Here is a 13,907-nt window from a genome sequence, read left to right as displayed (position 1 = left end):
CTTGGAGATGTGATGGATGTAACAATTAAGAATCAAAAAGCAAGATTCAGCAAAACATGCTGTCAGTCTTCTTGCAGCTGGATTGGGGATAGGAAAGAAGCTGGTTTATAAGATGGAGAGGGGAAGGGGGGGATGTGAGCCAAAGTCATGAACAGTTTGTTGGGAAGAGTTTAATAACCTGTAATCTTATGGACACTTGCTATTTGCAGAACATACAGGTAAGAGTGTAATCTGCCATAAGGCAATAACCTATGCGGAGGGTGGTTGCACCATTTGTGTATATACCCAAAGTAGGAAGTGTGTCCCATATTCGTCTTTCTTTTAAAGTAGTGGGCCAGAGTCACCCCTACTATAAGCCCCCCAAAATCAATGGAGTCACCAAGGTGAATTTGGCTGTGTTTTCATCACTTATTGTAGTGCAATTAAAACTTAACAGTCCATAAATTTCAGAAATATTTCCTGGGGGGGCGGGGGGGTGGGGTTCTTTGAAATATTGTGCAATTTAAAGATATGCCCTGGCAGTCCAGTCCAAGCAGAAATTGTGTATGTGGTGTGGTTTTTCTTGTTTAAAACAGTTGGCTAAGTTTTAACAGTATTTTATTGGTTGTTTTCACTAACCGCTTTAGGAAAGACTTATGAAACTACTTTCTTTGTATTGTAAAATCTACCATGGGACTTACTGGTTTTATGTATCAAAGTGCATTTATTTATAAGCAGTGTAACTATTTATAAAAAGACTTTATATCTTTTCCAAAAGATGTTTTGAGGAAGGCTTTAATAATGGATTTTTAAAATTAATGATAGTTTGGAGAAACAGGACTCCTACTTATTTTACATTTTCACTATATACTTCAATACTATAAAACAGAACCAGTGTTTCCTCTGAATTGGAAAATACATTCATTTCTTTTGCTTTGTTTTCTGTACATGTTACAACTGTCTGAGCTGAAATTCTTTATTGTACACTGTGTAATTGCATCACAAGGCTTAATCCAGAGAGAAATTGATTTAACAAAATGTTTACAGATTTAAAGGGACACTGTCAAGTTTAAATTACATTTGCCTGAAAATTGTGCCTACTGTAGTTACTTGCAAGACCTAAGATGACAATAACTGAAAAGCTGGCAAAAAAAGTCTGCATTTGACAGCACTTTGTGTATAGTCATTTTAACTGTTTCCCCTATGTTGTCTCAAGTTTGCTTAAAAGACCCTTCTACTGGGAAACAGATATCTCTCTCTCTCTCTCTCTCTCTCTCTCTCTCTCAAAAAAAAAAAAAAAAAAAAAAAAAGTTCTGAATAAGGGGTCTGGGATTTAAAAATGAGTCAATTTTTTTTAAAGAAAAAAAGCACAGTATTCTTTTAATGTTGTATAGTGTGAAAAATTCACCATTTTGTGTTTTATTTTAGAAGTTTTCATGCACCATGTCTGAATTAAGGCTGCAGCACATTCAAAAAGACAATTTCCAACTTTTGTATGCCCTTATCCATGGCAGTTCTATGATGAATGCTGGCTTTTGAACAGAGAGGCAGTGCTATATTCTGGTAACCACAAGGCTAGGTGAGGCTACACAGATATTTTATGGGCTGTTCTTAAATAAGGGACAAGGAAAAAATGTAGAGATTTGTCTTAAGCCCAGATCCTGCCAACCCTTATGCATCTGAGCAATGTTATGCATGTGAATAGTCCCATTGAAATTATGCCTGGGTGTTTGCAAGATCAAGGCCTGCATTAGCTCATCTCCTCCAAACCCTACAGATTTTTAATCAAGCAATAAAGGATTACAAAAAATGTAAAAGCCTAAAATAAGCTCTTCATCTTAACCTGTGTGCAGAAAGGGAGCTGTCTGTACATTAGCACTTATTTAAAAAAAAAAAAAATCCTCCTCCCACACACCCGGCCTGAATTTCCAACTCAAGAGACCAATTTACAAGTTCTGTCTTATTTGGGGATTTGCATTTCTGAGTGGGAGAGGCGGGAGAGATTTGACTGGTTTCAAATGAACATTATTGAAAAGTGCTATTTTTAACTTACTTGGTTTCTCCTTTTTTATATGAAGATATTTTTAGGTGACTAAACGCTACCCTAAAGCAAAAGAATCCCAGAATGGAAACATAACATTTAGCAATTTAATGGGTCTGCATACACAGTCTTTACTCAGGTAAAATTCTTTGAAATCCATGAGATTTGCCTGAGTCCTGACTGTAGGGATTAGGTTTCCACCTGCAATCTAGTTTAATTCACATCCATTTAACATGTTTGTCATATGAGGTGAACATGATCTGGTTGTAATTGGGATAGAAGTTGAATTGTGCCCGTGTCTGTTTCTACATCAGTGGTTCCATTATTCTAAACTGTGACTTAAACTTTGCAAAACTTCTCCAGAGGAGAGGAAAAGAACATTAAGCAGGTCGTGTAAACTTTAACCAAACTGTTGGATTCCTTTAGATTTTAAATAATAAATGTCCTCCCAAAAAGCTCTTGTGTGCTCTGATGGGAAATTTCCATAGGGGAGTAACTAAAGCCATTCTGGTATAATTCCCTTTGTTGACACACTTTTATTGTAGAATAGTGTCCTCACAGGGAGTTACACCAGACCAGTTATTCCACTGCAGCTATGCTGGGAAACTTCCCCATGTCGACAAGGTTACGTCTACACTGCAATAAGACCCGCTGCATGGCTGTGGCTGGCCCAGATCAGCTGACTTGGGCTCAGGCTTCAGGGCTAAAAACTGCTGAGTGTGCGGCGTGGCTCCACCCTGAACCCAAATGTCTACACTGCAGTTTTTAGCCCCGCAGCATATCCTGTGAGCCGGAGTCAATTGACCCAGGCTCTGAGACTTGGTGCTGTGCGGTTTTTATTGCAGTGTGGACCTATCCTCCGTCACTTAACAAAGACCTCTTGGAGTTTTCCTTTACTCTGCCACCTGCATGAACTGACCAGTGTTCCCTGGCTTATCTTGAGATTTGCAGTTCTCTGGAGAGAAATGCCCAGGTTCTGCAACCTTACCCGTATCAGATCAGAATCCCTAACATCCTAGGGGTTGTGTGTATATTTATTATCAGTATGGCAGAATCCTATTTGCCACTTCATTACAAAAACTCCATTACAAATCCAATTAGCACTGTGATTAAGCATTTAAGTGCCCAGAATTGTAAAAGATTCTTAATAGCTTTATGTACAGGATGCCTTTAGAAAGCTTAAGTATTCTTTTTATATTTAGAATGTTTTCAAATGTTAAATTTAAACGTGTATATATACATTTTTGTACTATGTTTCCTAATAAAATGCCAGTCATGTATATGCTTGCCTTTTTTTCTTGCATTCAGTATGGGTTACTGTAACATTTGTATTTGCATTTGAGATTTTATTCAGCGCTTCAGTACTATGGGATTTAAAAATCCCATAGGACTGTTTTCCCCCCTATGAGTATATTTCTGAACTTTCAGTAGCAAACTGTTTAGTGTTGCTGTGAGTTGTTAAATACTTTTATGTTCCACCCCAGAGGTGGCTGTATTTTAGTAATGAGTAAAGCGACCCCAGATCTCCACATTCCTCTTGGACTTTCACAGAGGAACAAAGTGATCAAAAATCTCTGCAGTATTAAAATGTGCAGCCTTGCTGCCACATTACCTTCCCAGGAGGAATACAGTAGTCAGAGGGTCAGAACTAGTGCCCCTATCCAATGTACAAAAGATTCCACACTCCACTCAGTGCTGGGAGAAGAGATTTATTCCAGCTACCCTACCACAAAATACTCAGCCTGCTGAAGTCCTTTTAGAGTAGGAGTCAAGTTTTGATCCCTATTCCCTTCTCCCGCATGGATTTGCTTGGTAAGTTTTGGACAAGGTTTTTAGCCTTGTATAGAACTGGTATCTCTCACAGCTGTGCCATGAGGCTTAATTATCTGATGTATTTATTTCTTCAAATGTTTAAAATCCTTAGCCCGCACCCTCCTCCACAGTCTTGACAAAGAGCAGGGAAAGGTGGCTTTTGCAGCAGGTCAACAAATCTGGGCTCTGGGGGACTGAAGCAGGAGAGGGGAATGAGTTACAAAATCAAGGCTGCCTCGCAGAGAACGCCCTCTCATTTGTACCAAGAGTCTCTGCAGAGCTGAACTGTGGCAGTGTACCATGTGGAGGGAGTCTCTCGAAGGTTTCTGTAGCACTTTTAGGCGCAGATGTAAGTATATTAACATGTTTATTACGTGTGGATTTCTGCATGGTTATGGGTGATTTGACTTGAGTATTAGACCGAGGGCCAAATTCTGTTACATAGGTGTCAAGCCACTGACTTTAGAGGAGTTAGTCCAGATTTATACCTGTGTAACAATAGAACAGGCTTGAGTCCTGGGCTTTTCTGCAACTTATAACAACTGCAGCATCCGCACAACCTCCTTGCAAGGAAAGACTTCACAGAAAGCCTATGTGGCAGCTAGTGTCTTTTGTTAAGAAATCGATTTCTGTGCATCTCATTTTTCATACACTTACTGCAAAAGTCTGCAGAGTCCTAATGAATGGATCCTGGTTGCAGAAAATAAGTCCTACCCCTGGTGTTTTAAATGCCGGGTTTTGGTCTGATGGCGATGATTTGTTTAGCTCAGAAGAGTTTAAACCCTGGGGAACTGCCTGTAGTTAGAATGCCCCTGGTATTGGATTTGTCTGGTTTCAGAGAGGCTGTCTGCTCAATGAGAGAACAAGGAATAATCTTTAAAATTCCAGGTGTATTGCCTCTCTTGCAGTGAAGTATTGACTAACAACCCACATTTTTAGGGGTAGTTATGATCCATTTTGCTTCTGCTGCCACATTGATTTATAATAGCTTAGCAGACGTTCAACTGAGAAATAATAATTTTTCCTGAGAAACCACTGAAGAGTAGCAGCTTGCTGCCAGAAGATGAAAAGCACAGGGTGGCTTATCTAGGCATTTCCTGTCCCTCCATCAGTACACAGTTAACAGGCTAGATTTCAAGGAAACCAGTGCTCACTCAGAACACTAAAATAGCCAGGATTGGTCTCATGTATAGGCAGCATCAAGCAAAAAGGCTTTTGGCCTCCTCTGACAATGGGTCTATACACCTCCCCTGCCCAGCTGATTCATGTTGCGAAGGGAGGATAGGTAGGTCAGAGCCTCACCATTGTTTCATATTTTGTCAATAGGTGATCGAGACACTCAAGAGAGAAAGCGCTACTGTAAAGCACTTGCCTTTGTCCCAGTGTGGTGCTGCTGGGATTGACCCTCACCCCAGAAGTCCTGAATGGTAACGGGTCCTACCCCAAATGCGTGTGAAATGGTTCTTAATATTTTGCTCTTAAGCTTTCTTGCCTCTGCAGTCCAAACATCCATTCACGCAGAATGTGGGAGACTGGGCTGTAGGATCCAGCAGTGGAGGGGAACCAACATTAAGGGGCAGATCAGCTAGACCCTTCGGGCTGCTCTCCTGCAGTGGAAGCAGAGGGTGGGTGGCAGAACTGAAGACTTTAAGTCATTTCCCACCTCACCATTGGAGTCAGTGCAGCTGCAGGAGGGGAAAGGGGTAAGGACCCAAGACCATCCAAATGGAGCACTGGCAGTTGGGTTTAAGGGGCAGGGAGTGCTCCTGCAACCAGATCCACTCATACGCTCCTTGGCGTGTACCTTGGAAAGGAGGGGTAAGTAGTGTTCCTGAACCTATTTGCCCCAGAATTCTTGGGGGGTGTCTGCACTGCCCCAAATCCCTCACCCCTTCCGAGCCCCAATCATGGACTAAATGTCTATGAATCGCCCTCTGCTGCAGCCACTCTTTGTCCGGGAGGGGGAGAGAAGAGAAACAACTAGCCACTGGTCAACAGAAGACCAGGTTCCTCTGGAGAGAGACAAATGTTGCCAGTATTTAATGCGGTCAACTGTGCTTTTCCAAGAAGGATGATCTTGGCTGGCTCAGGCAATTGGTAATTTGATAAGGAACCTTTTACCTCTAAGACGTGGGTTTGTATCTAAACGGTGCAACAGTATTTCCAACCCAAGCTTTCAAGAACCGGGAGTTAAGCCCTCCCAAATGACCTGTCTGGCTTTAAAATAATGAGATTTTAAATTGTACGGGGGGGCTTTTTATTTGCTGTGTGGTTTTTGAGAAGTTAGGGCTCAGTTTGCAGCATTTCTCCTGAATAAGGAGAGCTAGAAACTTCCCTTTTAAAATGTATGTGTAAAAAAAAAATTAAAGCTGAGATTCCCACATAGTCACCTGACTCCAGAAGCTGGGGCTTTAAGAAACATTTAGTAGAGCATTTAGTACACAAAGAAATTCATCTTGGGCTGTACCATTTTCTGTAGCTAAACAGATGTTTATTTTCCAGGGCCTACTGAGCTTCACACTGTAAAAGGATTGCACATGTTGCCCACCAATGAGCTAAAAAGCAGTTCTGGGAAATGATTGACTCAAGGGGGAAAAAAATCTCACAAATATTCAGTGATTGCTGCTCAGAGCTGAGTGGTTTCTGGGAAATGCAATGCAAGCAAGAATGTATCACTACCAACCAATGATTCAGCTAGCCAGCAGAAGGCCCCTGTATTCACACATGGGTATTAGCTGATATCCATGTAGCGCTCCTGTACAAGTGGGGGCACAAGTTATGAAAACCATCTCTCCTCTCTTACCCTCCATGGTATATAATGGGTAAAACCCAGAATTGGGACCCAGGAAATCTAGGTTCAAAGACCAGGGCGCTCTCTCACTGCATGACCTTGGGCACGTCACTTTCAATCTGCAAAAAGAAGAACAGGAGTACTTGTGGCACCTTAGAGACTAACAAATTTATTAGAGCATAAGCTTTCGTGGACTACAGCCCACTTCTTCGGATGCATATAGAATGGAACTGCTTCCCCATCTGTGAAATAACATATCACCTTGGTAAAGGGCTTGGGAGAACCTCATCAGAAGGGAGCTGAAATGTGTTCTTTAGCAACCAAGAACTCACGGCCGCTTTAGAACAACCAGCACTTTATTAAGCATCTGGATTTGACTTTTGGTTCCAGATTTAAAAAAAAAAAAAAAGGTTAAACCATCAAGGCAAAGAATGGCCATGTCAGATTTGTAACTGTAGTCGATAAACATGAAAAACTCGCCTTAAACCTCCCGCCCCCAACACTTCACCGTGAATAGGCGGAAGAGCAAAGGTGACCACCCAAGAGTGAAAAACGTGGCTGGGAAGAGGAAAACTAAGCCACGTCTGCTCCTGCCTGTGCAGCATAAATCCAAAAGTTGTTGCCTTTGATGGTACTTTGTGGACCACCTGGGAGTTAATCGTCAAGTTACAGTGTGAAGACGAGTGTTGCTCATCAGTGAAGGGAGCTATTATCAGAGTTGCTCAGAGACTCATGATGAGATGTAAGTCCCTAGATCTCTAGACCTTGATGACCTCAGTAGGTACCAGGGTAATCAAATGTGGAAACAGCTGTCTGGGTTGACTGGTTGATTCCTATCCCATTTTATCATCTGCATCCGTGTGATTCTTGCACAAAGACAGGTTGTAGGATAGAACGTGACTTAATTGGATTAGGTTCACCACCACCGGCTGACTCCTCATGTCCTTGTGGGATGACTGTGACTTCTTGCTAACTGCCCAACTCCCCCATCCAGATTTTATCCCCTGATAAATGCAGGAGTGTTGGCTGTTCTCAGGTCCCTCCCTAACCTTGCATGGGCCAGCGAGACTCTACAGGTGTACAGACTGTGTCTGTCACTCCACCTCAGAGCTGCGAGAACGAGTGCCATCACAGCCGGCAAGGGGAAGGAGAAGCCAAGGAGAGCATCGTGCCCTGTGTAACCCGGGCGAGGGCTAGAGTTCAGGCACCATCTGTTGTGCTGACCGAAGGACAAAGCTCCCCTTTTTCCCTAGTGGGACTTGACTGGCGGTTGCATGAGAGGGCCGCTGGTCAGTGCCCGCAGTCGCATCCTTCCAGCCAGTGGCACATGCCTAAGGGCTTGCTCTGACCTCAGGGCAACCACCACCAGGGTGTGTTCCTATCTGCAGGTAGCTTGTTGTCTTGAAAGCGAGAGTCCTGGCAAGCTCTGCAGGCCGGGCTGCCTGGGTCATGAGAATCCCTCCTCTCCCCTTGCTAAGAGCCCCCTGCAGCCCCAGGCCCATGCTCAGGGGAGGCGGTAATCGGACGCGTCTTTCTCCATGTAGTCCGTCCAGGTGGAGGAGGACGTGCTCCGGTACGGGTCCAGCAGGATCCGGAAGCAGCGGACAATCAAAAGGCCCAGGAAGATGAAGAGGAAGAAGACGAAGACAAAGGCTGCCTTCTGCTCCAAGGTCAGGGACGGGGTCGGAATGGGCAGGGCAACTCCTGGCACAGGCAGGGCAGCTCCCGGCACGGACAGGGTGGTACTGAGGACGTCCTCTGCCATGGTGAGGAACGACGGGCCCGGAGGGTCGTCACTGGCTACTTACGGGGCCTGCAATCAGAAAGCACTTCTCACTGTTAGATCCCCAGGGCACTAAGCAGCCCTATCCTTAGCCAGGGCCTAGGGCAGGTTAGTCCTCCGGGGCGGGGCTTTGCTCAGTCTGGTTTCAAGCAGCCCAGGCAATGGGGCTCCCACCTTTTCCTCTGCCCCCCACAGCTGGGGAGTGGCCCTGGACCCAGCTCTAAGGATCGCTGCAGTGTAGGGAGCCATCATGGCTCTTCTGCTACCTCCAAGCCCAGCAGCTGGGGCAGAGGTGGGGCTGGAGGGAGGAAATGGGGCATCGGTGGGGTTTCCTGGCTTCTTCCACCCCACTGGGGGTAACAACTCATCATGGCCATTGCCGCTGGGTAATTTAGAGTTGTCTACATGCTCCCTCAATTCTAATCCCCAGCTCTTCTCTGGCACCTTTCAGCAGCAAAGCGCTTTGCTTGGAGGGCCAGGGTCGTTATCCCTCTTTTGCAGATGGGGAAACTGAGGCACGGCACGGGGTGATCTTGGGCAAGCCACTTTCCCTATGACAGAGCTGGGAATTCCTTGTTCTATCCACTAGGCCATGCAGCCTCCTTCGTGGTAGCCTGGCAACGGGAAACACTAAGGTCTCAGAGGAGTTCTCGGACCTGCTGCTGTTCATTTTTAATCCATTTTGGAACAGCAGGGAAATTCCAGAAGACTGGGAGAGTGCTACTTAGAATGACCGGGGTAGGCCAGTTCGTTAGCTTGGCTTCAGTCCTGGGCAAAATAATGGAAAACTTGATACAGGATTCAACTGCTACCCTGTTAGAGGATAGCAGTACAATTAATACTCTTCAGCATGGTTTTATGGAGAATGGATCATGCCAAACAACCCTGATTTCATCTTTTGAGGAGCGTACTGGTTTGGCTGGGCCGGGTAACGGGGTAGCTGTAATAGACAGACTTTTTTAAGGTGTTTGACTTCGTACAGCACCACATTCGGATTACGAAATGAGCCCTATACACTATAAATCGGGCAACAGTTCAATAGATTTAGAACTGGGTAACTGACAGAGTGGAGGGGGTTCAGGAGGAATCTCCAGTAGGCCCAATGCTCTTCAACAGCTGCATCAATGATCTGGATGTAAATATAAAATCACTGCTGGTGAAATTTGCACATGACACAAAGATTGAGGGAGCGGTGGATACTAGTGAGTCCAGGGCAGTCATATGGAGCAATCTGGATCGCGTGGTAAGCTGGGCCCTTTCCAACAAACTGTTTTAATACAGCCACATGCAAAGGTATCCACCAGGGCCGCCCAGAGGGCGGCGGCAAGTGGGGCAATTTGCCCTGGGCCCCACAGGGGCCCCCATGAGAATATAGTATTCTATAGTATTGCAACTTTTTTTATGGAAGGGGCCCCCAAAATTGCTTTGCCCCAGGCCCCCTGAATCCTCTGGGCAGCCCTGGTATGCACTGAGGATCAAGGAAGGCCAGCTATGCCTACAGAGTCGGTGGCTGTCTGCTGGAAAGCAGAGGGTCTGAAAAGGATCTAGAGGACGCAGTGGACAAGCACTGGCCACGTGCTCTCGGTGACACGCTGGGGCAAAAGGCTAATGCGATCCTTGGATGGATAAATGGGAGGAATGAGCAGAGGTAGGGAGGTGATTTTACCTCAGTACATGTATGAAAAAAACACTCCGATATCTTCCGGGCGCAAGCCATTAACCCCTGATATAGAACAAGGCCTGTCTCTCACACACGCACACACACTCTGCACAGCTGTCACACACACGCACTACGCTAGCACACCCCTCTGTGACTGAGAGTAAAGGAGCTAAGGTCGTTGGGCACCCAACTCATAGACTCATAGACTTTAAGGTCAGAAGGGACCATTATGATCATCTGGTCTGACCCCCTGCATGCTGCAGGCCATAAAACCGTCCCTACCCCTTCCCTGGACTCTGCTGTTGAAGTCCCCAATCCTGTTTTAAGTGACTTCAATCAGCAGAGACCCTCCTGCTAGAGATCCCTGCCCCATGCTGCGGAGGAAGGCGAAAAACCTCCAGAGGCTCAGCCAATCTGCCCTGGAGGAAAATTCCTTCCCGACCCCAAATATGGCGATCAGTAAGACCCCGAGCATATAGGCAAGAGTCTCCAGCCTGACCCCTGTCAGCCATTATACTATTTACGTACCATTGCTTGGTTTTCCTTGACTACTATGCTTTACCATTAAACCATTCCCTCCATAAACTTATCTAACTTAATCTTAAAACCAGACAGGTCCCTCGCCCCCACCGTTTCCCTCGGAAGACCGTTCCAATATTTCACCCCTCTGACGGTCAGAAACCTTCGTCTAATTTCAAGCCTGAACTTCCCCACGGCCAGTTTATATCCATTCGTTCTTGTGTCCACATTAGTACTAAGCTGGAATAATTCTTCTCCCTCCCTTGTATTAATCCCTCTAATATATTTAAAGATAGCAATCATATCCCCTCTCAGCCTTCGCTTTGTCAGACTAAACAACCCAAGCTCCTCTAGTCTCTTTTCATACGACAGGGTTTCCATTCCTCTGATCATCCTAGTGGCCCTTCTCTGCACCCGTTCCAGTTTGAGTTCATCTTTTTTAAACATGGGAGACCAGAACTGCACACAGTACTCCAAATGAGGTCTCACCAGCGCCTTGTACAACGGAAGCAGGACCTCCTTATCCCTACTAGATATACCTCGCCTAATGCATCCCAGGACAGCATTGGCTTTTTTCACCGCCATGTCGCATTGTCGACTCATAGTCATCCTGCGGTCTACAAGGACCCCTAGGTCCTTCTCCTCTTCCGTTACTTCTAACCAATGCGTCCCCATCTTGTAACTAAAATTGTTATTAGTCATCCCCAAATGCATCACCTTACACTTTTCACTATTAAATTTCATCTTATTTCTGATACTCCAATTCACAAGCTCATTCAAGTCTCCCTGCAGGATATCCCTATCCTCCTCCGAATTTACAACGCCTCCCACCTTCGTATCATCCGCAAACTTTATCAGCCCACTCCTGCAATCGGTTCCGAGGTCAGTTATAAATAGATTAAATAAAATGGGTCCCAAAACCGAACCTTGAGGCACTCCACTAGTAACCTCCCTCCAACCGGACAGTTCACCCTTTAATACTACCCGCTGCATTCTCCCCATTAACCAATTCCTTATCCACCTATGGATTTTCATATCGATCCCCATGTTTTTCAGTTTAACCAATAATTCCTCAAAGGGCAATTCAGTGGGTTTGAGGCATCTGTCTCCTTCAGCTTTCTTTTGACAATAGCCTATAGCTACATATCGCAGACTCCCCTCTCCCTGACTACTGCCAGACACTTCTCTGGTTTTGTTACTCCCCTGGGGAGGTGGAATTTGGCCCAGTGTTGATGGTATGTAGAGCAGGACAAACATCTTTCAGCTAAAACTTTTTTCAGCAAAAGAAGCAGGTTTGGTGACATCAAATTGTTCCGTGAGCTCATGGCGCTTTCATCACATTGTTCATTGAAAACAAAACAGAGTTATACCCCTCTCCCTGCAAAATGTTTCGATTTTTTTGGTTCAAAACACCTTTGTTTGTCAGTTTATTTTAATTTTATTTTAAATTAAGAACATAAAAGTGCTTGAAACTGGAAGTTTGTTTTGGGTCAAATTAAACGTCGTATTTGACCCAAAATATGTTTCTTGGTGAGTGTTTTTTTTTATTTTACAATTTGCCAAAAATTTCAAAATATTTCCCTTTTCAGTCTGATCCAAAATGAAATGTCCCCCCAACTCATCAAAATTGCCAAAAATTCAGGCATTGGTCCAGCTCTGATTGGAAGCTGTTTGGGACAGAGATTTGCCTTTTGTTATATTTCTACAGAGCTAGTGCAAGGGCTGCTCATAGGCGCCCACTCTGGGGCTGGAGCACCCATGGGGAAAAATTGATGGGTGCTCTGCATCCACTGGGAGCTTCCCATCCCGCCCCCCCCCCAGCTCACCTCCGCTCCGCTTCCTCGCCTTAGTGCGCCGTGTCCCCCCCGGCTCCCAGCGCTTGCGGCCGCCAGGGCCAGCTCTAGGTTTTTTGCCGCCCCAAGCAAAAAAAATTTTGGCTGCCCCCCATCCCAGCCCTGGGCTCTCTCCCCCCACACCAGTGGCTTCCCCCACCCGCACCCCCTGCCACCCCAGCCCTCGGCTCTCTCTTCCCCCCCACCTGCACCCCATGCTGCCCCAGCCGTGGGCTCCCCCCCCCAAACCGTGATCTCCTCGTTCACCACGGTAATCCCCGTTTACACTTGCAGTGGGGATCAAACCGTTTCTCCTATTTTTACTTCATTTTATTATAAATCTCACCCCCCCCCCATCCCCTGCAACCCCATCTTTAGTGCTCCAAATGCACATGGAAGGCATAGGGACTAACCCTCAAACCTTGTACCTGGAAAGGGATGGGGATCTAGTAAAGCGGGTTCAGGCAGAGGAGCGGGTGTGGGGGTGCTTGGGGGCTCTACACTGGCAGAGAAGCGGGGTGTGATGTACTTGTGGAGGAGAGGGGGTATCAGGAGGGTTGCGGGAGAAGAGGTGCAGGGGGAGGAGAGGGCTGGGGGAGAGGGCACAAGGGGAGAGGTGTGGGTGAAGGGACAGTACAAGGGGAAGGGGTTTGGCGAAGGAGCAATGGGGGGAGGTACAAGTGAAGAGGCTGCGAGCGGGATGGGGGTGCAAGGGCTGAGAGGGGCAGGTGCTGACAGCTGCTTCCCCAGCCCCGTGCAGGCAGAGCTGAGAGGACGGACACTGACCCCCCAGGTGCCCAAGCTGCAGGGGTCCCCCGGCGAGGCAGTATCCCCCGCTGCCCCGCTCTGAGCCGGGCTCTGCCTCTCCCCACCCCTGGTGCTGTAGGGGCCTGGGGCAAGCAGCGTGGGGCTGAGGCGGGGGAGATGCGCAGCGCACTGGGTCCAGGGACAGGAGGGGGTGATGGCAGCTCCCTGGCAGCTCGGGCTTCCCAGCCACTCGCCCCATCAGTGCACGAGCCGGGATCTGCGCCCCCTGCCCAGCCTGGCGGCGTCCTGCACAGCCCGCTCGGGCGGGGAAACGCCACGCCGCCTTGGGGAGACTCAGAGCAGCAGCAGGACCCCTCCTCCCTCCTGCATCCCGGGCCCCGCTTCCCTCCCTCCCCGGCTCCTCACACACTCCAGGAGCCCCTCTCGCCGCCACAGCCTGGGCTCGACTCCAGGGGACGATGCTCTGGCTCTCCAGCGGCAGGGCTCTGGCCAGGGCCGGCTCCCAGCTTTTTGCCGCCCCAAGCAAAAAAAAAAAGTGGGGGGGCCCGGAGTGCCGCCCCTTGGAAAGTGCCGCCCCAAGCACATGTTTGGAGCGCTGGTGCCTAGAGCGGGCCCTGGCGGCCGCAAAACAGCTGTTTCTCGGCGGCAAGCGCTGAGAGGGAGGGGGGAGGAGGGGGAACGCGGGAAGAGGTGGGGATTTGGAGAAGGAGAAGGGGATTTGG

At 47.2% G+C, this 13,907-nt stretch overlaps 1 protein-coding gene across 1 annotated transcript; it reads right to left on the bottom strand.

Annotated features, from left to right (window-relative positions):
• Positions 1 to 7,115: 7,115 nt before the first annotated feature.
• On the bottom strand, positions 7,116 to 8,514 carry LOC128827245 (cortexin-3-like). The gene has a single exon (XM_054011081.1). The coding sequence runs from the start codon at positions 8,386 to 8,388 to the stop codon at positions 8,128 to 8,130; it is 261 nt and encodes an 86-aa protein (XP_053867056.1). The 5' UTR covers positions 8,389 to 8,514; the 3' UTR covers positions 7,116 to 8,127.
• Positions 8,515 to 13,907: the final 5,393 nt, after the last annotated feature.

The sequence above is a fragment of the Malaclemys terrapin genome, chromosome 21, assembly GCF_027887155.1.
Source record: "Malaclemys terrapin pileata isolate rMalTer1 chromosome 21, rMalTer1.hap1, whole genome shotgun sequence".
In the NCBI taxonomy this organism is placed as follows: domain Eukaryota; kingdom Metazoa; phylum Chordata; order Testudines; family Emydidae; genus Malaclemys; species Malaclemys terrapin.
This window is presented reverse-complemented; position numbering and strand designations above follow the sequence as displayed.

Bases quoted from the DNA above. Each gene is read 5' to 3' on its own strand.
- LOC128827245 (XM_054011081.1), bottom strand. From the start codon at position 8,388: ATGGCAGAGGACGTCCTCAGTACCACCCTGTCCGTGCCGGGAGCTGCC.